A 26,372-nucleotide genomic window follows, 5' to 3' on the forward strand; every position below is an offset into this window, starting at 1 on the left:
CCAGTGTTAGGCAGCTAAGTCCTGCACCTTCAGGTGCTATGCAGCTTCCTCCTTGGATCACTTCCTACCAGTCCCCGCTCTTCCCACAGGGTAAAGTAAAGAATTAAACACAAAGATAAAGTCTCTAACCTTCAAAGAGTTACAGGTCCTTTCTTTGTAGGCTTGTTCACATCACTGTAGCCAGGCCTCAAGCAGCTAGAGCTCCTGTGGAGCTCCTTCCCAAGAGCTCAGAGTGTCGGTCAGCTCACCTCTACTATCTGCCTGCCACTGAGCTACTCTGCTCCCCTTTCTAAGCTCCTCCTCCAGCCTGTGCTTACATTGCAGGTGCAGTAGGGCAGGGCCTCTTGGGCCCAGAGGAGCTCCATAACCCCTTGCTCTCCAGTCTGATGTTTGTATACCCCACCACAGTTAGGTATTAGGAAAAACTTTCTAACTATAAAGGTGGTTAAGCTCTGGAATAGGCTTCCAAGGGAAGAACAGAAAGAACAGAACCTTTCTTACTTTCCTGTTGTTATATTGACTTTACTATGACCACCTTTCCTCTTTCAAGTGGCATTCACATATGCATGTATAAAAATGAGATTTTTAAGAACAGATTAAAGTGAAACTGTCAGAGAAGGTCTAGCTATACTTGATCCTGCCTCAGCACAGAGGGCTGGATAGATGACCTCCAAGGTCCCTTCCGGCCCTACATTTCTATGATTTAAATTCACTTTGTTTGCAAGCAGAAATATGGTTATTGTAATTGCTAGCTCTGAAAACTCAAGCTGGGGTTTCATAGGCTGTGGGGGCAGGGAAGCGTTCTTTAAATAGTGCTTTCAGTAGGGTGAAATTCGGGCCTGCAACTGCAATTTAGATCAAAATTTTCAAACTTTGTTGCCCAAATCCAGAAATGTGGCCTGATTTTCATAGATGTTCCCAGTGATTGGTACTTGGAAGTTGTTTTCACTGCCAAAAATGGTGTGTTTTAACTTGAGTTTGATATCTTGCTGCAAAATTCCTGTCATAACATACTGTAGTTTTTACCTCTATGGACCTAGTTGAGGTAAACGCCAGGTGAGGGAAACAAGGTTGATCTCGATTAGCGACACTGAAATAAAAACTACCTGATCCTTGACTCGATTAGGATTTTACAGCAAGATAGCTAATTCAAGTTAACTATCAAACTGTAAAAATACACCTTTATTGGCAGTGAAGGCAGACTGGAAATCCAGCCACTTTATTTGGGTGCCTAAATGTGGATTTAAATGCCTAATTTTAAGGACTAAAGTTTGAAAATTTTGGCCTCAGTTAATGATTTGGTTGATATTTGGGAGCCAGAACAGAACCTTTCTTACTTTCCTGTTGTTATATTGACTTTACTATGACCACCTTTCCTCTTTCAAGTGGCATTCACATATGCATGTATCAATGTACGGTGAGCTGTGATTTTTTTTTTAAAGAAATCTTTTTTAAATTACAACATTTAAAACATAAAAGCAAACATTTTCTTCTCATCTGATTTCCTATATTAGGGATTTCACTGTAGAGTAAGAAACACCTCTATACTTTATACCTTTAACATAACAGATATACTGTTGCTTTAATTAGATATGAAAAATGTTACGCTAAAATTACATTCGTAGATTATTTTAAAGCAAATTTGAGAAGAATATATGATTTGTTAAAAATACATATTAGAGAACAGATCCAGAAAAAGTGAAGTACTGTATACTTATTAGTGATAATGGACTGTACATCATCTGGAGATACTCATTCAAACCAGATTTAAAAGATAGTAAAATGTATTGAGCATTCTGTAGAAATGTTTTATATTGCTCTAGAAGTTGCACTTGAGTTCTCTGATGTAACTACAACATCCTGTCAGCTACTTTAATTTGTCCCCTATCCTTTCTTATGCTTGTATTGACATCATTTTTATCTTTTTTGCAGGGAGCAGCGAATGCTTAGTTGGTAAGTTAACTAGGAACTTATTTATAGAAAACTACTGTGACCAAGAGTGACACCTTAAAAAGTTCTCTTCAGTTTGGTGGTTCAAATAGTCTCTGTTATTGCATCAGGAATTTTATCTCACTAGATCAGCTTCCAACAGAAACTTGTCATTGCAACGTATTATAGGGTGGGTGGGTGGGTGGGGCTGTGTGTGTGTGCGCGCGCATGTATGATGTGCATCTATATTTCAGAGTTCCATCACCTCAGCCAAACTCCATTGAGTAGTGCAACAAGTATCTTTCTCAAACATAATACAGAGGAGAAATGTCAATAGAGGATGTTGGCTACTGCTGCTACTATGAATCCAAATACTAAAGACTTTGCAGATTTTATAATATCTACCCAATCTAAATTATAAATACATAGTTCTTTTACTGCTAGTATCATCAGTGCTGCTGGTACACTGATCATTGTTACTGTATAGATCAGCATCACTTAAGAGGTTGTCTAACAAATAATACTTGTGAAATGGCTGTTGGTTGTCATTTAAGTCACTGGAACTACTCACATTGGTAAGTGCTGTAAGATGGGGCAACAACATGTCACCTAAAGATAGTGTCGACTAACGACGTTGTGCAGGGTACATTTGCTCATTTAATTTCAGACCAAATAATGTACAGATTATTATATTCGGCTAGTGGATAATTGGGCTAGGGCAACATGCATGGAGAACTGAAAAGAAATTGAAAGTCAAATATTTTATTTTAGAATATATTTGTAATTTTTATAGTCTAAATTCCTAAGGATACATTCACTTTTAACTTTGTTACAGGTAAGATGTCAAAAATCACCTAAGTGGTCAAGTTCAGCGCTGCTGTAAACAGGCAAGCTTCCATTGAACTCCTTCGACAAACAGACCTGTCCCTGTACTGACGTCAGGGAGACAACTCACAATAGTAAGCACTGTGCCCAGTAGTAAGTGTCTGCAGAACAGGACACTTATCGGAGATTTACATACAGTACATGTGTCTTTTAGGTTTAACCTATATTGCCATAACAATCCATAAAAATATAGATCGTTAGAATACAGAATCTTTCACTTCTTGCATACAGTCTCAGTCCATACTGGATTGGAAATGACTGAATGTTGTTAATATCTGATGTCTGTTCCGTGGCCTATCTGAAATTAGCAAGAAGTCTCAGTACAGTTCCTAGTGAAGTATCATAATTGATGCCAATTGTCACCCTAGCTAGCAACCATAATCCAAGACATAAATCAGCATGGGATTTGAACTACTTTCTCATTTCTAGATGTAGTTTCTCAGTTGGGTAGAATTATGCTAGTAGAGGCAGTACATGGAAGATTTCATTGTAATTATCCACACTGTGCTTATTTTATACTTAGAGGACTTCAGTTTCCATTGCTTTAAATAAGAACATAAGAATGGCCATATTGGGTAAGATTAAGGGCCCATCTAGCCCAGTGTTCTGTCTTCCGACAGTGGCTGGTCCCAAATGCTTCAGAGGGAGTGAACAGCACAGGGCAATTTATCAAGTGATCCATCCCCAGTCATTCAGCTTTTGCTCTGGCACCTTTTAGGTGTTCTTAATTCACTTAAAAATAAACCCCATTTAACCTATCCATATTCAGAAGTTACAATTACAGAAAAGGAAAGAAAGCGCTAAACATGCAACATTCTATTACAAATACTATACTTATTAATTAATAACACTTATTTCAAGAAACCTAGTTACATTTCAGTATTATTGTAATAGATTAGAACACTCGATACTAAAAAAATAGTTTCCCAAGACAGTCTTGGATGAACTATATAGCCACCTAAACAAAGAACAGTAGCAGCCTGTTCTGAAGTCAATCCATCTCCATACACAAAATGACTGAAGGTGCATGCAAAAGACATTTTGCTGTTTTCTCAAGTGAATCTCATCAGAACAGAGAAGTCTGTGCTTTCCATCATAGAACATGTATCTAATCTGAACATGTATTAAAATGGAAGATTTGCTAACATTTTAACTCTGGTGTTGCTTCTTTATAATGCTGATTGATGACGAGAATGTTTCACATTTATCGTGAGATACTGCCTTGTCCCTGAAATTACTAACCTAAAATGTCAAGTAAGAAGCATGTGTCCTTCACTGAACTTTATTTATATTTTAGGCTTAATTTATTAAACTGCAGTGCCCCTGCTATGTACAAAAAAAATTGCCAAAAAATTAAATCTTACCCTGACCTGAATTTTTCACTGGTTACATAATTTTTCTCTTCAGCAATTTTTGTGAATGAACTAGTTGTTTTTAATAAAGAAGTCTTATATTAACAAGCTTTATTGAGTTTAATTTATGCATTCAGTAGTTACAATCTTACTAAATCTTTCTTTCTAGCAGCTGGAATAGTGATTACAACCTTACACGTTAGACATGGTTAATCCTTATTGCATGTGTAATAATACAAAATATACCCTATAGTCCATGTCTTTTTTCATTATGTTAGGAATTTTCATATTAACAAGTCAGCTGTACAGCACATGAATGTTGAAAGGTTGGTTTCGATATATAACTTCAGATATTCATCCATCTGAATCAAATAAGCAATCAAGCTACAATTTAACACATTGCACTCATCTATGATACTCTATGTTATCTGTAATCACTAACACTGTTGTAAGGTCACATTTCTGCTACTCTTTCAAGCCTTCTTCCAATTCACTATAGCTGGATGACGATAATTCTATTATTAAACTGAAAAAAGAATCAGCTATATATTAGGTGAATCTGACAAAAACACTGTTTTGGTCAAATTAAGATTTATTCTATATTTGAATTACACAAAAATAAAGAACATCTGCCAGAAAAGAGTTTGTGTAAATAAATATTTCCTAAGCACTTAGGGCACTATACTATAGTATAGCATATACTATAATATTCCTTAAATACTGTTACTTGCCTTGGCAGTTCCTCCCATGACTCATCCTCCAAATGTGAATGCATGTGCACACACGCAGATCTTTATTAAAGATATACACAAAAATACCACAGGCTTACGTACATTCTATTTGTTTCCTACATTATAAAAATAGCTACAACGCCTTCCCTGGCACCATTAATTTCCTGCACTATTGATAATCAAACTGTAGTATGCCTGCCCTAATTTACTATAATCTTTTTACCTTGATCCACATTTTTACAACCATACACTTTTCACAGCAGAGCATTTCTCATTCTTTCACTATAAGGACTCAGCCTTTATAACTGATGCCTAACCTCCTCCTTTGCACAAATTATTCAAATAAAAGATATCTTCCTACAGGAAACACACCTTAATTATTTGGGGGCAGAAAATTTAGGAGGAGGGGCTGGGGGAAAGGGTGTTTAACAATTTCTCCTCCACTGCCAAAAGTGTAGCAATTTCATTTCATAGAAGACTCAAATTACAAATATTAGGAGTAAATAAAGATGAGGAAGGTAGATTTTTGCTGGTGAAGGCTAAGATCTCTTACACTATATATACCTTAATTAACATATATGGACCCAATAAAGATGATCCAAGTTTTCCTTCCAAATTAATTAATATCCCACTAGAATCAATCATAGCAAGAGATTTTAATGAGGTGTTGAACCCCTTTGTAGACAAGCCAGTCAGCCCCAGTGTACACAATCATAGGCTAGAAAAATTATAAGATTGTATAGAAGAATTGGGGTTAAAAGATGTATGGTAGTTATAGAACCCTACAATGAAGGATTTCACTTTTTTTTTTCTTCTTCCCATATGCCCCATATTCACGGATAAATTTCTTCCTGATTTCTACAAATCTGGTGGACTCAGTGCTTAATAAAGAAATCAAGTTTATCATGATCAGATTTTCCCCTCCTCAGACAAACTGGACTCATAAAAGATGGAGACTGAACCCCTCTCTTTTGAAAAATAAACATTTTTAGAACTGTGTCACAAAAGAAATTAAAGTTTTTCTTCAGAATGACAGACCAGAGATATTCCAATCCATTCTATGGTATACACTAAAAATATTTATTAGGAGCAGGTTCATTCCTACTCAGCAGGTAGGAAGAAAGCTAGCCAGGCTCAGTTATTGAAATTTACTGATCTACTTAAAGCTATGGATTTAAAATGTCCAAACTACCCCACCCAAGAAAATCTTAAAAAATTAATTAATCTAACATATGAAGTAAACAGACTGACTTTAGCACAAGCTGAAATTTTCTCTTTTTAGACTCACACAAACATACTGGGAGTCAGGGAAACCTCTCTCCTACAGATTAAAAGAGAAATATCAAAGGTTCCAAAAAGCATCACAAGGGCAAATCAGAACAAGGGCCAATTATTACTAATCAAAAAGAGATCAGTGATCTATTTTTGAAATTCAGTCAGGCTCTTTACAATAATGATTCACCACCTGACCCAGAAGAACTGAATAATTTGTTAGAACTCTTAACCTCCCAGAAATCTCAGAAGAGCAGCAGGCCAGGCTAACCTCTCCCTTGCAATCAGAGGAAATAATCAAACCCATGGAGGAAATACGTCTGGGCAAGACCACAAGCCCTAATGGCCTTCTGATAGAATTCTATCGAAGTTTCAAAGATATTCTGGCCCTAAGCTGTTAAACATTTACGAAGATGCCTTAACGAAAGGTACATTACCTCCTACTATGAGGGAAGCCCTAATTACTGTACTACATAAACCTGGTAAGGATGCACAAATGTATTACATTTCTCTTTAATGTATTACTCATCTCTTTAATCAATACTGGTATAAATTTACTCTCAAAAATATTGGCGAAGATGTTTGAAAAAGTAATGAGTGATTTGGTTCACCCCAATCAGCTGTGTTTTATTAAAAAGACATAGTGCAGACAACACATATCCGTTGATTAATGTTATGGCATTCCATCAACACTCCTGAAATTCCCATGCAATCATTTCACCTGATGCACAGAAAGCCTTTGACAGAGTGAACTGGACATATCTGTTTCTTACCCTGGATAAACTGTGTTGGGGAAACCCTTTATTTCATGGATCAAACTGTTATATTCCAATCCCAACTCTCATATTCTAACAAATAGCATAATATCCCCTCTCTTTGATATGATTCGGGGAATTAAACAGGGATGCTCCTACCCCCTGCCCCCCGCCATGTTCAATGTAACATTAGAACCACATGCAGAACTAATTAGGAAACCAAGAGATTCAAGGGATCAAATCAGGGTCTCCAGAGACAAAAATCATTCTATATGTAGATGACATCCTCCTATTAATTAAAAATCCAGATCAAGCTAGTTCAAATATTGTACAAACAATAGATAACTTTGGTAAATTATCTGGCTACAAGATACATTGGGATAAGTTGGAAACAATGAAGATCTTATTGGATTTAGCTGGCAGTAGCTCTCCTATCAGGATATTTAGATGGCAACAGATGCACCTCATCTGTTCCCTAATTAAATTAAAAACATAGTCAAGCCCCTATTAATCATGATTTAAATAGATGGCAGATACTATCTCTCCCTCTTTGGGGAAAAAAACATAATCAAAATGAATGCCCTTCCCAGAATCCTTTTTATTCTGAATTTCCTCCCTATCCACATTCCTAATTTATTTTACCAAAATTGACACCATGTTCAGGTCCTTCTTGTGGGGTGCTGGTAACAAACCCAGAATCTCCTGACAAAGATTACAGCTCCCTGTCAAAACAGGTAATTTTAGATTTCTGAACTTTAAACTTTACCATCAGGCAATAATTCTTAGCCAAGAAGCACAGTGGCTCATTCCCTCATGCTATAGAACCCTGGATTAGCTCCAGATGGAAGAAGAATTGGTTGTTTCTTTAGACCTTTCGAATGCACTGCACTGCACTTGGATTATTACTACTGATTCCCTAAAGAACAATTACCAACTATTGTGGGCAGCCAGAAATACATGGCATACCAAGTCTACTAAATCTAAAAATCACCCTCTTCTACATACCAAAGCATCTAGCTGTAGTAACTCAAAACTCTAGAGCAAGCAACCCATCATCTGGCCAGAGACTGGATTAGGAAAGGGATTTTGACCATCAGTCAATTTATTGAAAATTATACTTTTTTCCCTTTTACAATATTAAAAGAAAGTTTCAGTCTACATACTAAGGAGTGTCAATATGTCCAATTTAAACATGCCATCTCCCATCTGTTTGGTCCCAATACCTGCGCTACCACTACCCATTTCTCCAAATATTATTCAGATTGCCAAAACCTATGGCAACAGTACATACACACTTGGCCAAGAAATTTTAATTAAACACTGATTCCCTAAAAAAGAAATGGAAGGAGGAACTAGACAAATTATTTCATCTCTGGTAAAAAATGGAAACAAATTTTAGCGAGTGCTCTGACTTGTTCCTTGGACCTCCTTTTAAGATTAATCCAGCAGAAAATCATACTGGGAATGCATTGGACCCCTCTCGAACTGTTCAAACCACATGCCACTAAGTCAGATAAATGTAGCCACTATGATTCAGCAGACGCTAATTTAACCCATATGCTCTGGGAATGCTCCTATACCAATGTTTTTGGCAGACTGCAGAGTTAATTTTTTCCTATCAAATAAAATTGTGTTACAAGCTAAACAGGTCATTTTAAACCTAATGAATGTTAATTGGATGCTGAATAAATCTGAACTTTGGCTCAGCAGAGCACTAATAACTTCTAAAAGACTAGTACTACAAAAATGGAAACGGAGACCGGAGCATAGACATCATAAATTTGGCCACTATGAAAAGAATGGTATACCACAACAGAAATACCCAGGAAAAACTCTCAGAGATATGGGATGCTCACCTGGGAGTATTTGAATGACTCTATTAAATACATGGGCCTCCTCTTTTTCTTCCCTTTCTCTCTCAACCAACTTCCTTCCCTCCCTGTCTTTACCCCCCCTCCTCTGAATTTTGCTTCTATTTTTATCTTATTTTAATAAATTTACTCTAGCTTGTTGGATTTTTATAAACAACTTTTGGTTGTTTGTCAACTGAGTAATATAAATAAATTGATTTATATTTTAAACCATTCATATTATATATAACTAAATGTTTCAAGTATAGCTAAGATAAGGTAGCACATGATTAATATATTATGCGAAGTTTATGCATTATGACAAGTTTATATATAGTTTGTTATGTTTTTTCTGTATATATATTTTAAAAATTTAATAAAAAGTTAATAGAAAAACAATAGGTTGTTTGCATCAAGTGTCCAGTGGGATTTACCTTATTCATATTCTATAGATTCTTCTGCTCTGGAGTTTCACATCTACCAGATATTTTCACAACCAGAAAGCATCTCTTCTCATGCTTTACTGCCACAGGTAAATCAATCCATTAATCCCTTCTCCACCCTATCCACATCCATCTTCTTCTGTCATATTAGTTCTGAGCTCTTCATAATTCATCATAATCTTGCTTTCCAAAAAGATAATTCCCAATTCTTTTCTGTAGCTTACAGTCACAGCAACAATCCAATGTACAAAAAAATAATTATACTAGGGCTGTAGATTTATCACAGTTAACTCATGTGATTAACTCAAAAAAATTAATCATGATTAATCGCAGTTTAAATCACACTGTTAAACAACAACAGAATACCAATTTAAATTTATTATAAATATTTTGGATGTTTTTCTACATTTTCAAATATATTGATTTCAATTACAACACAGAATATAAAGTGTACAGGGTTCACTTTATATTTTTATTTTTATTACAAATATTTGCACTGTAAAAATGAAACAAAATAAATCGTATTTTTAAATTCATACAAGTACTGTAGTGCATTCTCTTTATCGAGAAAGTGCAATTTACACATGTTGATTTTTTTTTGTTACATAACTGCACTCAGAAACAAAACAATGTATAACTTTAGAGCCTACAAGTCCACTCAGTCCTACTTCTTGCTCAGTCAATTGCTAAGACAAACCAGTTTGTTTACATACACGGGAGATAATTCTACCCGCTTCTTATTTACAATGTCACCTGAAATTTTTTTAATCGCTTGACAGCCCTAAATTATACTATTTGCATCCCAGATCTTGACCAAATCCATCACCTCCATGTTTCCATGCCTATTTCCTATTGCCATAAGAAAGTCCATCAAAATAACAGTAAATGTACCATAATGCATCCCCTGACTTCACTTCATATTCCTTGTTGTCAGTTGGCGTGTGTGTATGCTCTCTCAGTACGCTGTACTAGCCCCGCAGACAGCGGCTCAGCACACCTCAACAGTACCACCCAGAAAGACCACAGACTTGGTTTGATGACTCAGCCAGGTTTATTGTTAACGAAGCAGGGTCCTAGTGCCCTGGCTCAATGGTTAAAGGGACACTAACACAAGTATGCCTGTTATAATGCACCAGCTCAGTCAGCAGCAGGACTTTCCACTGCTCCCAAAGGCCAGACAAAGATGCCCCCGCTATGATTTCTCTTTTATACATTAATATAAACAAGTTACATATTCCCCCCTGCCGTGGTTAATTACCACCCTACAACTTGTACCTGTTAGTTTGAACATAACATCTCCATCCAGTGTACTGTCACCCCATCCCTGTCTTACTGAGGGTTGGTGTGTTCCTGTACCATCTCCCAGAAACGTACTTACATGAATATCAAGTACCTAATACTTAGAAGTGCCTGTGTTTTAGCAACACTAGCAATACTGTTGCCAAGTTCCAGGCAGTGAACTTGTAAGCATCTGCTTTAATATAGGGCCTGACTTTGGTTCAGGCCTCAAGTCTTACACCAGGCCCTGTGCTCCAGGCTCTCTTTACTACACCCTTGACATTTCATTTTCAGCCCGTACACAAATCTATCAATACTGGAAAATAATCCCATTTACTTTTAAGAAATATTTTTAACTTTCAACTTTAGGGCTGTTAAATTGTTACGTTTAGAGAAGAGATAAAGAGAAAATTTTAAGTCTGCTGTTTTCTTTGCCAGCACCCCCACGGTATGAAAGCTTCTGCAACCTCCCTAGAGTCCCAAACCTGCTGTGACTTACATCAATAAACTCATGGGAGTTGCATCAAGACTCAGTCATGGCAGGACTTGGGCTCTAATCTCTGAATGTACCACAAGAATCGAAAGTTTTTGTGACATCATTGCAGAGTTATTTCTTGTTACGGTAACTGGTATGCAGCACAAAGTGCCATAGATGCAATATTATCAGAGGGAAATAAGTCTGGAGGATTAAAAGAGGAAAAAAATCAGCTGTGCATATAATATCTGTACAAAAATCTCTTTGCAAGTATATTAACTCACCTTAGTCATGAGAACGTTTACTTTTTATATTATAGACTTCCACATGAAGAAAAATTGAAAAGATTAGGGCTGTTATATTTAGAGAAGAAACAAAGAAGAAGGAATATGCTAGAGATACATAAAATAATAAATGGTGCAGAGCAGGTATGTCGAGTGCTGCTGTCTACCCTTCCTCATAACACAAGAGCAATAGAATTATAAAACTGATAAAAACCAACCAGCCATTGTTTTACACAACATAAGATCTACAGCTTGATTATATTGTCATAAGACGCCACTGAAGCCAAGAGTTTAGTAGAATTCAAAATATGATTATTTATTTATATATAGTTTATACGGATAATGAAGGCATCCAGTTACATTAGACAGTATACACAATTTATAAGAGATAAAAAGCCAGGGAACAAGCCAGGAAACAAGTTAAGACAAAACTTCCTCTATGGGTAGGTTATACCACAATTGTCCATCAGAGTTTCTAGTACTTTCCTCTGAAGCATCTGGTACTGGTCACTGTCATAACCAGAATGGCAAACTAGACAGATCACTGTGGAAATCTTGAGGAGACTAGTGAGCCCTTGACTCCTAGGAGTCATGCTGCCTCTTGTGAACTTTAGGAGGCTCATTGGAGGCCTCCTGAATCCACACAAGCCCTAATAGGTTCCTCAGGGAACCCTCGTTTGACTCATTCAATGGACCAAAATATAGTTGTCAACCCCTCTGATCGCCTAGCCCCCCAAATCCCTGCTCTTTCAGCCACCTCTCATTCCATATCCCTCCGCCCCATGCAGATCTCTAAAAGTCTTCAGAAAGGACTCCTTTCCTATAAATTTGGGAGGGCTGAGAGGGGGGCCTGGATAACAGCAGGGGGCTTAGATGCAGCATAACTAGAGTGCATTACCCTCATCTTGCTCACAGAAATTAACACAGACTTTTACAGGGTACCCTGGAGAGCTACCAACCCAGCATTCCTTATGAGTATGTTTTTTGTCTGTCAGTGCAATGACTTGGACAAATAAGAAAACAGTGCCAGAATATTTCTATTTTATAGTAGTATCAACAGAGCTTCAATGTATTTCCTGCCTTTTGAATGTATTAACCACGTAATCATTGTGTTCTCTTAACATAATTTTAACGGAATTATTAATCATTATAAAACAGCCAAAGAGACATAGGTGCTTTACAGACATAAAATAAGATGGGTCTCCTTCTCAAATTATTATTTGTATTGCAACAAAACGAATTAGTATCTGGTCCTATTGTGCCTATTGGAGCACAATAGGACCTGATACTAATTTGTTTTGTTGAAATACAAATAATGAGTCCACTGATGAGCAGATACTCACACAAGTAGTCCCTGTTTATCAGTAGGAGTGAGATTGTGTCACAATCTAGCGCCTAGGTAGAAATGGTCACTGCTCCTAAGTGCTCACAATCTAAACAGACAATTGACAGTGCTATGGATAAAGGAAGCCATACATTTTTGGTTCATTTGGGGGGGTTTCATTCCATAGCATGAAGACGCTCCTCATAAAATATCTCATTTCTCTAAATTTAAATAATGAAACTACTGAAGCTTCCACTAGGATTTTCAAAAACAAGTAAAGCCAAGATAGGGAGGGCAGCCAAAATAGAGATTTAGTAACGATTTTCTTCAACTGGATTAGAATGAAAAATTTTAAAAGATTGCCCAGTTTTAAAATGTATCAATATGTTTTTCATATTTGTCTGCATTTTATCTACTTGATGTGGCAAAAGCCTAAAATTAAGACCATTTGAGTTGAAATATAAATTAAAGCAGATTTCCCATTCTCCATTAAGTAATAAGTTATTTTTATCAAACTGTTAATATTAAAACATTTTACTACTTCTACAGTGTTGATTGTACAAAACAACACTAAAATATATTGTAGCAAAAGTATAAAAATGATTAATTTTATTTTTTCACTTACTCTTGCCTTTTTCTTTCTGGGCCTTTTTGGAGACTCGCCATATCTGCTAAAAATAGAACATAGTTACCCTAATATGAGTATTTGTCAATTTTAAACTAAAAAAAATTACTATCCATGATGATCCATTTCTTGCTATTTTAAACATATCTTAAATGAATGCACTACTTATGACAGCCCTAAAGAAAAAACTCCTCCATTTATTAAATAGATACAACATGGGCAGCGTATAACACATTGTAAAAGTCCACACAATTGATGCCAGTTATTAGCAATCCTGATAAAGACAACTTTCAGTTATCAACAACATTTTTCCAAGAACCAATCATGTTCCATTGACTTTAGTATTAACAGAATTCATATATGAGCAACTCTCATGCCACTTATCGATAACTTTATTAGAAGAGGTTCCACTTGTAATGAATCTGCTGGCTCCAAATGCGGGACCGTACATGACTGTCTGCGTGTCTCCCGGACCTACAGTTAGGGTGCCCAGATAGCAACTGTGAAAAAATGGGACAGGGTGAGGGGTAATAGGCGCCTATATAAGAAAAAGTCCCAAAAGACGGGACTGTCCCTTTAAAAATGGGACATCTGGTCACCCTACCTATAGTGCATACACATTACTGCTGTACATGCTTTAGCCAACATTCATAACACACTGCACAGTGCTGCACAGTTGTGCACTTTGGCTTTGTGTCACGACTTCAAACATGTGGACCTGTCTCACCAGTAAAGCTCAGGTTCTAGAGGTCCTAGGAGAGTCCCAGGCTAAGCTAGTGTGAGTAGCTGAGAAGTGTGGTGTCTTTAAAATTTGTTGTTTCATGGATTCTAAAGAACAGTGATGACACTGGACAAATTGTGGTCTTAAAACTGTGTGACATTTTACTGTGTGTGACACACCTGAAGCATTGACTGCAAGTATACCAAAAATTCTTTTTTAATTTACCTGTGCCTGTCACATAAACAGTTGGTAGGGAGGGAGGATACAGTCTGACTGTTTTACTTCATTTACTTAACTTACCATTTTACTTCAGAAGCTACACAGAGAAAAATTATAATATTAAAGGAAACAATTTTGTATGTGTGGCTTTTTCATGTTAACGTTGTATGGAACAATAATACAATACAAAAATATGACTATAGTACATCATTGTTCCATACCAGTACATGTATACATCCATTTGAAAATGGGGGCCTTTCACTTATTGGCAACTTTCAGATAATGGCAACTTTTTGCTGGGAACCAAGAACTTGTTTACAACATAGTTTGTAATGTACTGAAATGGGATAGCTTTTATGTGTAAGACTGAACTCTCTTGGCTGGACTTTCAGACCTACTCACATGTTTGTGATCATGTCTTCCATTAATGGTTAGCATACAAAGGACATGAACCTGAATACTAACGCAACAGAAGATGTCTTATTTAGACCCTGATCCTGCAAACAGATGTATCAGTGCTGACTCTTAATCCCACACAGAATCCCTTAGGTTAATATTTTCTGACTTGATTAGGACTCAGTGCAGGCCTGAGGGTCTGCATCAGTTCATCTGTTTGCAAAATCAAGGTCTCATTTTCTAAGTTATAGGGTCATGTGGTTTTTGGCATAGAGCATAGTGGCAACCCCGAGTCCATGTCATCACAACTTGTAGTGTAGCTGATGACTGTAAAGTCAGTCCAGCCACAGAATAATAAGCATCAGGGAAAAATCCCATACAGCTCCATGCTCATGGGCCATACCATGCCACCATTTTTTGAGCAGAAGTCCACACAGAAACCAGTAAAGAAGAATTCTGCCCAAAAACTGATGGCACAATTTTCCTCAATATGGTTCAAAGCCTGACTTGAAGGTGAAAGCATTCAATTTCCAAGGCTGAAATGGATTTCTGTTAGTGCATTTGGGATTATTGTGAAGTATACACCTGGCCACTAGTAACTACAGGTAGAACTTCAACTCCCTTTACTTTGATCCCTCAAAAGATCTTCAAATGGTGACAGCTTTTAGTCATTACCACTCTGATCTGAATTGAACTGACTACCTACAGGTGAAAGGTTCTGTATCTCAGTGCAAATCCCCCTGAATCATCCAGTCTCTCTCAACGCACAATAATAATGTGAATTCTCTTCATAGATTCTTTTGAACTGGACAGCAGATTCAACAAGTTCCAAAAAAGATTGCTTTAAGTACATGAGAGACAAGGTGAGTGAGGTAATATATTTTACTGGACCAACTTCTGTTGGTGAAAGTGACAAGCTTTTGAAGTTACACAGAGTTCTTCTTCAGGTACTTGAAGTACCTGAGGCAGACAGTTTTAACAATACTCAGAAATATAAAATGTCAAAATTCCTTAAAACTTAACAGCATTGCAAATTTTAAAAATATACGGATTATCTACATACTATTTGCAAAATTAGCTTTACAAAAATATTTTTAAATCAAAGTTTTCAACAAAACTACAAACTATTTAAATTACAATATAATCTACAGTTATTCAAATATAAAAAAATAAGGATGTTTCAGAGGTCCAGTATTTATAGTGCAGGTATTTGTGTTCACTGTATTAGTGCTTATATTTTCCACATGGTTCTTTGAAAGGCTTCAGGGACCCATTCATCGTGCCATAACACCACAGAATATTACTATGGCACCATAAATTGCTTCTGGAGATATATTAAGAGATACCAAGATGAAACAAATACATATACTTTTCACTGAGCACATCAGTCCATATGAATTTGAACAGTTAACAGATGCACTAATTAAAGGACTACATTATTTGCAATGTAACCAATAACCAGGTCAAAGCAAGGTTATTGAGAGAAATGGATTTGACTTTGCAAACAAAAGATATTTGCAGAATTAGCAAAAACCATGCCTTACAAATGAAAGTGCTAGCAAGCAATGAAAGAACTGATCACACCTAATTAAAAATAGAATCATAGCACTGGAAGGGACCTTGAGAGGTCATCTAGTCCAGTCCCCTGCACTCATGGCAGGACTAAGTATTATCTAGACCATCCCTGACAAGTGTTTGTCTAACCTGCTCTTTAAAATCTCTAATGATGGAGATTACAACTAATGATGGAGATTACAACCAAGATATAAAGACCAGTAACAAGCAAACCACAAAGACCAGATTTGATTCCAGTAAATGTGAAGGCAATCACAACATTATGCAAAGATGCACAGCAATTTTGCAAAATGTACATGTACAACCATTTTGCAAAAGTGTGTTGCTCTCTGCATAAATTGCAAAATTGCCCCCATCAAGACATCAATGTGGTATAACCTTGGTATTTTGGAATTTATGTTCATCACCATAACACAACCACAGGCCTCTGTCTTCCAGTTAAAGTAAAAATCCTAATGGAAAATCTCATCTGGAAATACAATGCACAGTAAGAGTAATTCTCAAAGAGTCATTCATCAACATTCTGTTCCCAATCTGGAGAACACTCCAGAAAGCCTGGTTGCCAAAGAACACAATATCAAGTGCAACTAATCCTGCTGTAAATAATCCTGGTCTCCAGTAGATGGATTCCTCTTGGACCAGATGTTTTTTTTCAATGTGTTTCCTTTTATTTCTCTCATCCAAAAATGCTGAGGAAGATCAGACAAGACAGAATACAGATGCTACTACTCACAGGGTTAGAACGGGCCTATGAATTTTGGTGGTTCAATATGCTGGTCCAGGCAGCATAAACTCCAGTACTTCTGCCCAACCTTCCAGAACTTTTATCTCAAGAACAGGATCAGATTCTACACCTCAATCCAAGGTGCCCAAGTCTGAGAACAAAGATGCCAGCTGGCTGAGCAACTTGGACTGCGATGGCTCTGTGAGAGTCCAGAAAATCTGCTCTGTAAAATTCAAGTGGTTCTTCATCTGGGCAAAACAAAAAGGATCTCATCCTCACCAGTCTTCCATTTTCTTTAATCTGGACTATCTCTTCACTTTAAAATAATCTGGTCTCTCCCACAGTTCATGCATTTAGAAGAGATTTCACAAGTCAAAAACCACTATAGAACTCTTCTGTCTTCTATTTTTAAAGGTTTAATTTCAAGTGTTGCCTCCTTTCTCAGATATAAGTAAATGTGGTGCTTGCCAAATTAATGGAACCACTCTCTGAGCAATTGCCATAATAGGCCTTGGATTCTCTCAATTAAGATTGCATTTGTGGAGAGTTTGCAATATGTAGGCCCTAATGAGAGACCTGCCATATTCAGTTTTATAATGATAACCTGGTCCTTCCCTCATACTCCACATTCATGTGAAAAGTGATCTCTGTGTCCCGATCAATTTTCCAGTAGTTTCTTCCAAGACCCTCTCTACTAGGAGAGGGTAGGCTACACTTTCTAGCTACTATCCAAACAAAACCAAGTAATTCCACAAAACACCTAGTTTGTTTGTAATACAGGAGATAATAATAGAGGGCAGTCAATTTCCACTCAGAGATTGTCCAAGAGGATTAGGTTCTGCATATTCTCTTGTATTCCAGTACCAACAGGTGCTAAGGCATATTACACCAGGTTTAAGGAGCCTCCACTGCATGTCTCAGAAATGCCCCCTTTACTGAGATATAAAAGGCTCACACCTTCATAGGGTGACCAGACATCCTGATAAAATCAGGACCATCCCGATATTTAGGTGTTTGTCCCACGTCCCAACTGATCTTTGGTCGAGACGCAATTTGTCCCGATATTTCACTCCGTCCACAGCACTCAGCCTTTTTTTTTTTTTTGCTCCACCTGCGGAACCCTCCCCCCCCCATGTGTCCCGATATCTTCTTCCTCTCATCTGGTCACCCTACACCTTCATGAAGCATTAGACTACCCTTGAGGCTAAGATGTTCGGTCTGGGATAGCACTCTTGCAATCTATCCAAGTAAGGCTCCTCAGACCCACCTCCTTTGGGTCTGGGGATTGTTTTTAAATCAATTATAGTGGGGAATTGTTGAAGAACAAGAATGGTTACTTACCAAGTTAAATTGTGGGGGATTGGGAAAGATTGCCTGCTTACATAGATCTATGCTACCTGCTGTCCCTGTTATTTCAATCTTATACTCGATTCTTGATTTAGTGAAAGGAAATGATCTCTTCCTGGGGAAGAAGAGGGCATAAGTAGGGTGCACATCCAATACCAGTGGGCAATGCTTTCCAAAAAGGTCCAGGTTTATGCACCAATGGTGCACACATCACAAGTAGAATATCTATGCAAAGAATTTGTCAAAGAGTCACAAATACTGTTATGACCCAGGGACCTCCTGGTGCCAACTGACAGAGGGCACAGGGGGATGCATACAGTTTTACAAGGTCAAATACATGTATATTAGTTCACCAAAGTGTGGCATGTGAGGTCTCTGCCAAAAGCTAGTAGCCCACTGGTCATCATAATTGTTGCAAGAAATTTGTATAGGAAATAGTTCAAGAAATATGTAAAATATAAAATATTAGGTTCCAAAACGGTTGAAGCAAAGCTTGTGACCTGAGGCGAGGTGAACCTCAGAGCTAACTTTATCAGCATGTAGAACAAAAAACATCCATGGAGACAGGCTATGTTTCCTATCTGAGCCAGGTGCAGACCTGAGAATTTACAGAAACAAAGGAACCCCAAGATAAGTTTCTGAAAAGGGGACCTCCTGGGGTAATTAGAGACAATAGTCTGTAACTGCATTTCAGAAAAGGAGAGGGGACAACACCACCCAGGAAGCAAGCTGAAAATGTGTGTTTGCCTCATGAAAGTGGGATCACAGCCCAGCCTGGCTGTAAAATTCTGCTAGGATTTTGGGTGAGCATTGTTCTGCAAGACATAAACGTATCTAGTTAAATAAGTCTAGGGTCTGGAATGTATGTTATGATTGTATTTTATATGTAAACATTTGTTTCCAATACTTCTATTTGCTAATACTAGAATCTCTAGCCTTTGTTAAATAAACTTATATTTGTTTTCATTATAACCCTATCTAAGCGCTGTCTGATAAGCAGAGCGGTGATCTAAGGTGGAACTGATAAGCTGGAGTGTATTGGTTCTTTGGGAGCAGCAAATCTGTGACTACTGTGAATGTCCAGTGGATCAGGGACTGGATATTCCAGGGAGATGCTTAGAGGTTGGAGTGTGCCTATTGCTAACATGCAAAGAGACATTGGGGCCTGCATAGACCTATAGGGGTGTGCTTGTGTTGCCCATGGCCAGTGGAGTTGGGGAGCTGACCCCTGGCAGGCACAGGTGGTAGCGAGATGCCTCACAGCTCTGGGTACCCCCAGGAAGGGTCAAAGCTATCAGAAGAAACAGTTCTTTATTAAACAAAGAATAAGTCTTCTAAAAAAGTATCTATTCAGGAAATATATCAAGTTAATATACTGAATAAGTGTGTGGTAAGAACTCCACCACATGGAACTCAGCTATAGGTATCTGATAATACAGACTGCACAAGAAGCATTCCAGTAAAATAAGTTCACTGACCTTTAAGAACAGGCATCTGGGCTAAATCAAGGTGTATGGAAGTACATTCAACTATCCACTCTGACAAGTGTTGCTTGAAAATGAGTTTCCCTCGCTTTAACCCAATATAAGTCAAAAGGAGATGAGGGGATTGGTAAAAGTCCCTCAAATTGTCAGTGTAGCAGCAAAGAGCTCATTTGACACCAATCTTATGATAAACAACTTCACACTGGAAAGATTAGATTGGGGAATGAACACTAGAAGAGGGGGAAATTGGTTCATATAAAAATAAGACTCCCATTGATATCAACAGGCTTTGTATGGGCCCTTACTACCTACCTTGTCCTTCAGAAAAACCAAAAAGACCTATGAGGACTTGAAGCTCACTTCCCCATCTAGTCAATGTAATTGCCTCAAATAAAGAATATGAAATGCAAATGACAATCATTAATAGGCTCAGAGGGAGGATCCTCTAACTTGTTCAAGTCTAAAGTAGATCCAAATCATGAAGAGAAGCCAAACTGGTAGATAAATATGTCGAAGGCCTTTTAGAAAGTGACTTATGACTCACTGGGAGAACTTCAATAGTTACAAGATCAATTGCAAGCAATTCTAGGTGCATTTTGATGGATTAGTCTTCAACCCAGACTTGTCAATGAAATCCAATACACATAAAGAAACAAGAAGCAATCTACCAGATACCACCCATCCAAGCAAGTGTATGCTTAAGAGAAGAGGCTTTATAGATAAGGAATGTTTTGGCTTCAAGAGAACTCACATTTGGGAATGAGTGGACAGAGCTATTAAGGTGATTACACATTCCTTTTGGAGAAAGCCCAGCGGTCTGAGTTTGGCAGATCCTCCATGAGTGTTATCACTTGTGAAGTCTCACACAGTTTGAAAATCTTGTTGTGACCCTTTTTACTCAATGTATATTTAAAGCAACTGGGGGAGACTGCAAGGCATTATGGTTTACAGTGTTATGAATATGCTGATGTAAACGATGCTTAGACCTGAGTTATATCAGCCCTGAATATGACTGTTTCCCTGTGTTAAGTATCCTCACACCTTCTATGGGTCATCTTGATTATCAGTTCAAAAGTTTTTTTTTCCTCGGCTAATGATAGCTCATCTCAATTGATTGGCCTCTTACAGTTGGTATGGCTACTTCCACCTTTTCATGTTCTCTGTATGTATAAATATCTTCTTGCTGTATGTTCCAGTCTATGCAACCAATGAAGTGAGCTGTAGCCCATGAAAGCTTATGCTGAAATAAATTTCTTAGTCTCTAAGGTGCCACAAGTGCTCCTGTTTTCCTGTGTTCTCAGTATCTGGCTGAGATAAGAACCTTGGTGAAACTAGAGTCAGTTCAGATGAGATAAGGGGGTTTTGGCAGAGAGAAGTGGAGTTGGCAGAGATTGCTGCAATACCTGAAAATGAGGGCCTCTGCCTACAAATTTTTAAAGTGGTTTGCAATCTCAGGCTTTTAGTGGTGTAATTTCTGCTCCTGATAACATTGGGTTACCAGAAATTGATAATTTCTTCTTCAGCTGGACAATGGATTGCATCCTTTCATCACAGATGCAGTCCTTGCTACAATTATCTATGAAATTGTCACATCGAGGTTAGGCCAGTGTAATTTCTGTGTGGGTCTACTCTTCAAAATCATTCAGCAGCCTTTGATAGAGGAGTATATTCCAGCCCCCATTCTGATAGCCACAGTATCTCTGTGCTCCATATTCTGTGCTATTTGCCAATTCAATTTCAGGTGAAATTCAAAACACTGACCACTTTCTATAAAGACTTCTTACAGTTCAAGATGAACTGGATTCACAGATTAAGACTACGATAACTCAGGTACAATATTTATATAAACAGGTGGGAGGATTCAGAGATTGTCACCAGAATTTCCAGAACGGCAGATGCCAGATCATCTATCATTTACATTTCAACTATAACCGCTTATGAATGATGAGATGATCAAAGTTGTTTACTGTGTTTATCACCCTGTATCATAGCACTGGCAATAAAGCACCAAGCAAATGATACCAAGCAAATGATTTGTAGTATTGGAACTGCCCATCACCTTAGAGAAATGTTGATATAGTGGAATCCTACCATGTCTTTAATTAGCTGAACCCACCACTTAACTGATTTCACTACAGCTGGAAAGAGATGAATAGTCTTGATCAAGCAATTTCTCCTAGAAGAAGAAAAACGATGTGGGCATAAACTAATGAAATGTGTGCATACTGTACACAGGCCAAATCTATTAGGATTAACCCTGTTATGAGCTCTAACATTCTAATACAACACAGTCATTTGAAAGAAATCTGAATGCTGGATAAGCAACTTCCCAGAAATAGGAGGAAGGCTGCTGACTTAATGGAGTTTTGAACGATTCCCAAAAAAGCAAGAGCAATAGACTGAAACGGAAGCTGAAACTTCTCTTGTGCATCCAATTTAAGGTCTGAAAGAAAGATATAAGTTGACAGACTCAAAATGCAGAGGTCCACCACCTAATTTATATTTCAGTGACCAATCAACCAAATATATTTTTATAGACAGGGACCATCGCTACAAAGAGAATCTACCACATCTGACCAGCGTGGAGACCCTCATGGGTGAGTGCTCCCCAAGGTGAATTCTGCAAAGTGGAGAACCTTGAGCTATCTATCTCCACCAGGGCTGAATTTCACCATTAGGGTTTTTGGGGAAGCTAATATTTAGAGCTCTAATTTTGCATTTTACTGTAAAAAATTATTACACCCTTGTATATTTCAAAATTACAAAACTGCCAAAAGATATGTGTAAACCAACATACTCCTAATGGATCTAGGTTCCAACATTCATGATATTAGTTCAAAAACTAATAAAAGAAAGCTTGATAAGAACAAGCCCACTGGAAATATCAATTTTCTAATATCAAACCGATGTGAAGCACTTTATATACAACAGGCAATTTACAGAAAAAAGTGAGAATCCATGCATTCGGCTGATTAATTAGTCATTTCAAAATAATGCCTGTAGTATTTTTGTGAAGTATGAAAATAAAAATGAAGTTGGAAGGACAACAAAAACAAAAAAGCAGAAGCCATAATGTACCACATATGAATAAGCTGAACAGTCTGAACCATGCATCCAGTTCCACTATACAAGAGAAAATGATGGATATTTTTCTTCTCTTGATAATAATGACCATTAAAAAACTTGACAGAAAAATAGCTTTAGCAAAGATCACTAGAAAACCCACAAATATTGCCTGATACTTCAACTGTATTTTCAATATAGCAATCAGTTCAGAGCAGTCAACAACACACATCCCATAGAGACACTTTACAGAAACTGCTTAACTCAGCAATTCCTGAAAGACATGAAAACTAGTCACTGTTCAGCAATGCCTTTGTCGGTGCCCTTTAACTGACATCTTCTACAGTCTAGAAAGCAGTTAGTAGAAATTCCAAGAAAGAAACCAATTTAATAATTAAATTCAATAAAATTATACTTTTAGCTTTTATTTTTAAAAAGTAAAAGATCCAGCAATATAACTCTGGAACAGTAATTGAAAATACATCTTAGATATGAATGATAACTGTGTTTAAATAATAAGAAAATGCAATGTAATATATATTTATGTGTGTGTGTGGATGCAGTGCTAAGGCTGTGATTTAAAATACACAGAATTTAAGAAATTCAGAGAAAACATCACAACAGCAATATGCACTATGAAAGGGTGTTTTAAAAGTATCACATACTGAAACTCTTTGGCAAACATTTGTTGCAGAAATAAATGCCAATATATACCGGTATAGAAATGGCTGATATTTTAATGGTGAAGCTGGATAAGGCTGGTTATGCAGAAACATGTCTCAGTTTCCCAAAGACAGCACATGCCCTGCCTTTACTATTATACGTTAGATAATCTACAAACTAGCAATGACAGCAGTCATTAAGAATATTAACAAGATCAGGTCACCATTTGCCTTCAATATTTAAAAACAAAAACAAAAAAAAACTGACAAGGACTGAAACACTTCAGTGAAATGAATCCAAGTATCAGAGGGGTAGCCGTGTTAGTCTGCATCCACAAAAACAATGAGGAGTCTGGTGGCACCTTAAAGACTAACAGATCAGATTTATTTGGGCATAAACTTTCATGGGTAAAAAAACCCACTTCTTCAGATGCATGGAAGAAGTGGGTTTTTTACCCACAAAAACTTATGCCCAAATAAATCCATTGGTCTTTAAGGTGCCACCGGACTCCTCATTGTCAGTGAAATGAATGTTACTAGTACAATAGTCAAACTAAGAAATATGAAACAATGCACTGAATTCAGAAAATGTAAACGATCTGTCAGAAACGGTAACGATGGACTTTAATCCCACTGAGCACTCTGACTCTGAACTAGCCAAACTCTGAAATCCTATGGGACAACTCATATGCTTAAAATTAAGCACATGCTCAAATTCTTTGCTGGTTCACTGTCAAAGTCCTCAGCATCTTGCATAATCAAGCCCTCCAAATTAAGATTACATTAAGAAAGAGCTTACCGCTGAACTTCTGGTGAAACTATGGAAGAACGCCAGTATGGCAAAGATTTAAACTTCTCTTTGCCTGCTGCAACATAATAATGATTGTCTTCTAAGCCATCTGAGTTACGTACAGCATGACCATCCAATGTGTACAGCCTTAAGCAAAAGAAATTGAAATAAAGATTATGAAATAACAATGAATAGAGTATAATGCAGTGCAAATTTCAAGGTTTTTTCAATGCTCCACACAGCTGTGATTCCAGAGAACAGAGGAATTATACACATAAATTAAGTTACTATTTTAATACTGGAGGACAATTCAACATTTTATTGCAAAGCCTTAGGAAGCAAATTAAATATTTATTAAATAAGAATGAGATATTTTATATATTTGGGAGCGCCTACATAGTGCTGGAGAATGTTCAAAAGATATAGACACTTATAGTAGCAGCAGCTGGTGACATGTTTTGGACCCTTCAGCAACCTCGTGAGGTTGTTGTGACATTAAGCTTGCTATGAAGTTGCAAATCAGCATTGCAGTGAAACATGGGAACTGAGGAAGGCTGAAGAACACTAGACTGACATTTTCAGTTCTTGTCAGCTGCTTCATATCAAGTGGAAGAACAAGATCAGAAATTAGGATATTTGAAGCCAAACCCGGCAATCACCTCCATCAGCACTGGTTCCGTTTCAGCAGCTTTCTTGGTATGAACATATCATTAGAATGGAAGACCACTGAATTCTAAAATGCATATACCAAGGAATGCTGCTATGGAATGACAAGATTGCCAGTAATGGACATAATCTGAATATTCAGTCACTTCAGGTTAGGGATGCAGCCAGAGATCAATCCAAGTGGCACTTGATATGCAAGAAGACCATATCCCTTTGGGCTTTGCCATGATGCTGATGATACAATAGAAAAGGAAACAGCTACAATTATAAAGCAAAAGCTATAGTTAAGGTTGCAACTGGTTTCTATTAAATGCAGACACAATGGACAAGATACTCGGCTGGTGTAAATGGGTGAAGCTAAGTGGAGCTATACTCAATTTCACCAGCTGAGGAGCTGGTCAAATTTTCTAAAAATTTCATATTTTGGCTGAACATATCCATGCTGTGTCTCTGAATGTTGGGTTTTCCTATAAAAATAGAGGAAAATCCATTTAGTCAGTTTAGAGCTATAATAAGATGAGGAAAATGACACGCATTCTGACCAAGATTTTTTTCATGCACATATTGTAACACAAAAACAGCTGAACCTTGAGTGCCACGAGTTACTTCCCCAAAGGTGCTGCATACCTCTTGCAAGGAACTGAGCCAATGGGAGTTGAGGGACTGGAAATTACTGAAGATTTGAACTCTAGTTTTAAAGGGAGAGGCCCAAGTTCCATTGCAAAAAAGTGCATGAATTTGTTCACCTACATTTTTGCATACAATTACTGCAATATGTGCAAATCAGGATTTCCAATTGCAGATAGGTAGATGCCAAAATTGAAGGGCACAAACCTGCACATATTTTTGTGCACGGACCTCAAACTTCAAAATTCTGGTGCAGAAAACTCAGACTTAGCATGGAATTAGTCCTCTGTGAATAGTGCATTTGCTAACAGAAAAAAAGTTTTTAATTTGTGGTTATGAATATCTGAAATATTGTAGTGAGTATGAACTAAATCTGAATATGCACACTTCCTGACATATGAACGAAAGTGTAAATAAGGTAATGGAGAAAACAGATCAGTTATAGATTTTTCAGTTGTTTATATCTTTGACAAACATTTCTGTTTTAGGCTTGTAGTAGGTTGGCCTGCTCCTTTATGGGTCAAGAGGCATGGAGCTAGCTAGGCCTGTTCCATCAGCCCATCTCCACAATAATCAACAGCATCTTAGTCAGAAGGGGCAGAACTAAGTGGGATCAGGTGACAGCCTGAAACATCTAGGCCTCATGAAAAGGCTGAGAAGACTCTATTTGCAGGAGGAACCACACCTGGACTTCTGTGGAAGGCCCTTAAGTAGTGTCGGTAAGAGAGTCCAGACAGCAGACTGAAGAGGAGCCCAAGGAAGATCTAAGAACCTAACAACAAGAATTCTTGCTAAAAGCTGGGGACATATCATCTAGAAATGACAGAGTAGAGAAAAGACTTGGGTGTACTGGTTGAACACAGTATGACTGTGAGCCATCAATATTATGTGGCCG

At 37.4% G+C, this 26,372-nt stretch overlaps 1 protein-coding gene and 1 long non-coding RNA gene across 4 annotated transcripts in view; one reads left to right on the plus strand and one right to left on the minus strand.

Annotated features, from left to right (window-relative positions):
- DCDC2C (doublecortin domain containing 2C) overlaps window positions 1-26,372 on the minus strand; it is a 111,098-nt gene that overhangs the window by 51,327 nt on the left and 33,399 nt on the right. For 2 of the 3 annotated variants that reach the window (XM_045009157.1, XM_045009155.1), the window contains exons 5-6: window positions 24,194-24,331; window positions 13,204-13,249 (exon numbers count right to left, since the gene is read on the minus strand). In XM_045009157.1, coding sequence (XP_044865092.1) covers window positions 13,204-13,249; window positions 24,194-24,331 — 184 coding nt within the window. The remainder of the gene's footprint in view (window positions 1-13,203; window positions 13,250-24,193; window positions 24,332-26,372) is intronic. The other variant, XM_045009156.1, reaches the window with a different exon arrangement.
- LOC123366074 lies at window positions 1,928-18,883 on the plus strand. Its single transcript, XR_006577905.1, has 6 exons — window positions 1,928-1,953; window positions 2,765-2,888; window positions 9,227-9,306; window positions 11,290-11,398; window positions 15,334-15,402; window positions 16,813-18,883. It is a non-coding gene; the product is annotated as an uncharacterized LOC123366074 (long non-coding RNA).

The sequence above is a fragment of the Mauremys mutica genome, chromosome 3, assembly GCF_020497125.1.
Source record: "Mauremys mutica isolate MM-2020 ecotype Southern chromosome 3, ASM2049712v1, whole genome shotgun sequence".
Lineage (NCBI taxonomy): Eukaryota > Metazoa > Chordata > Testudines > Geoemydidae > Mauremys > Mauremys mutica.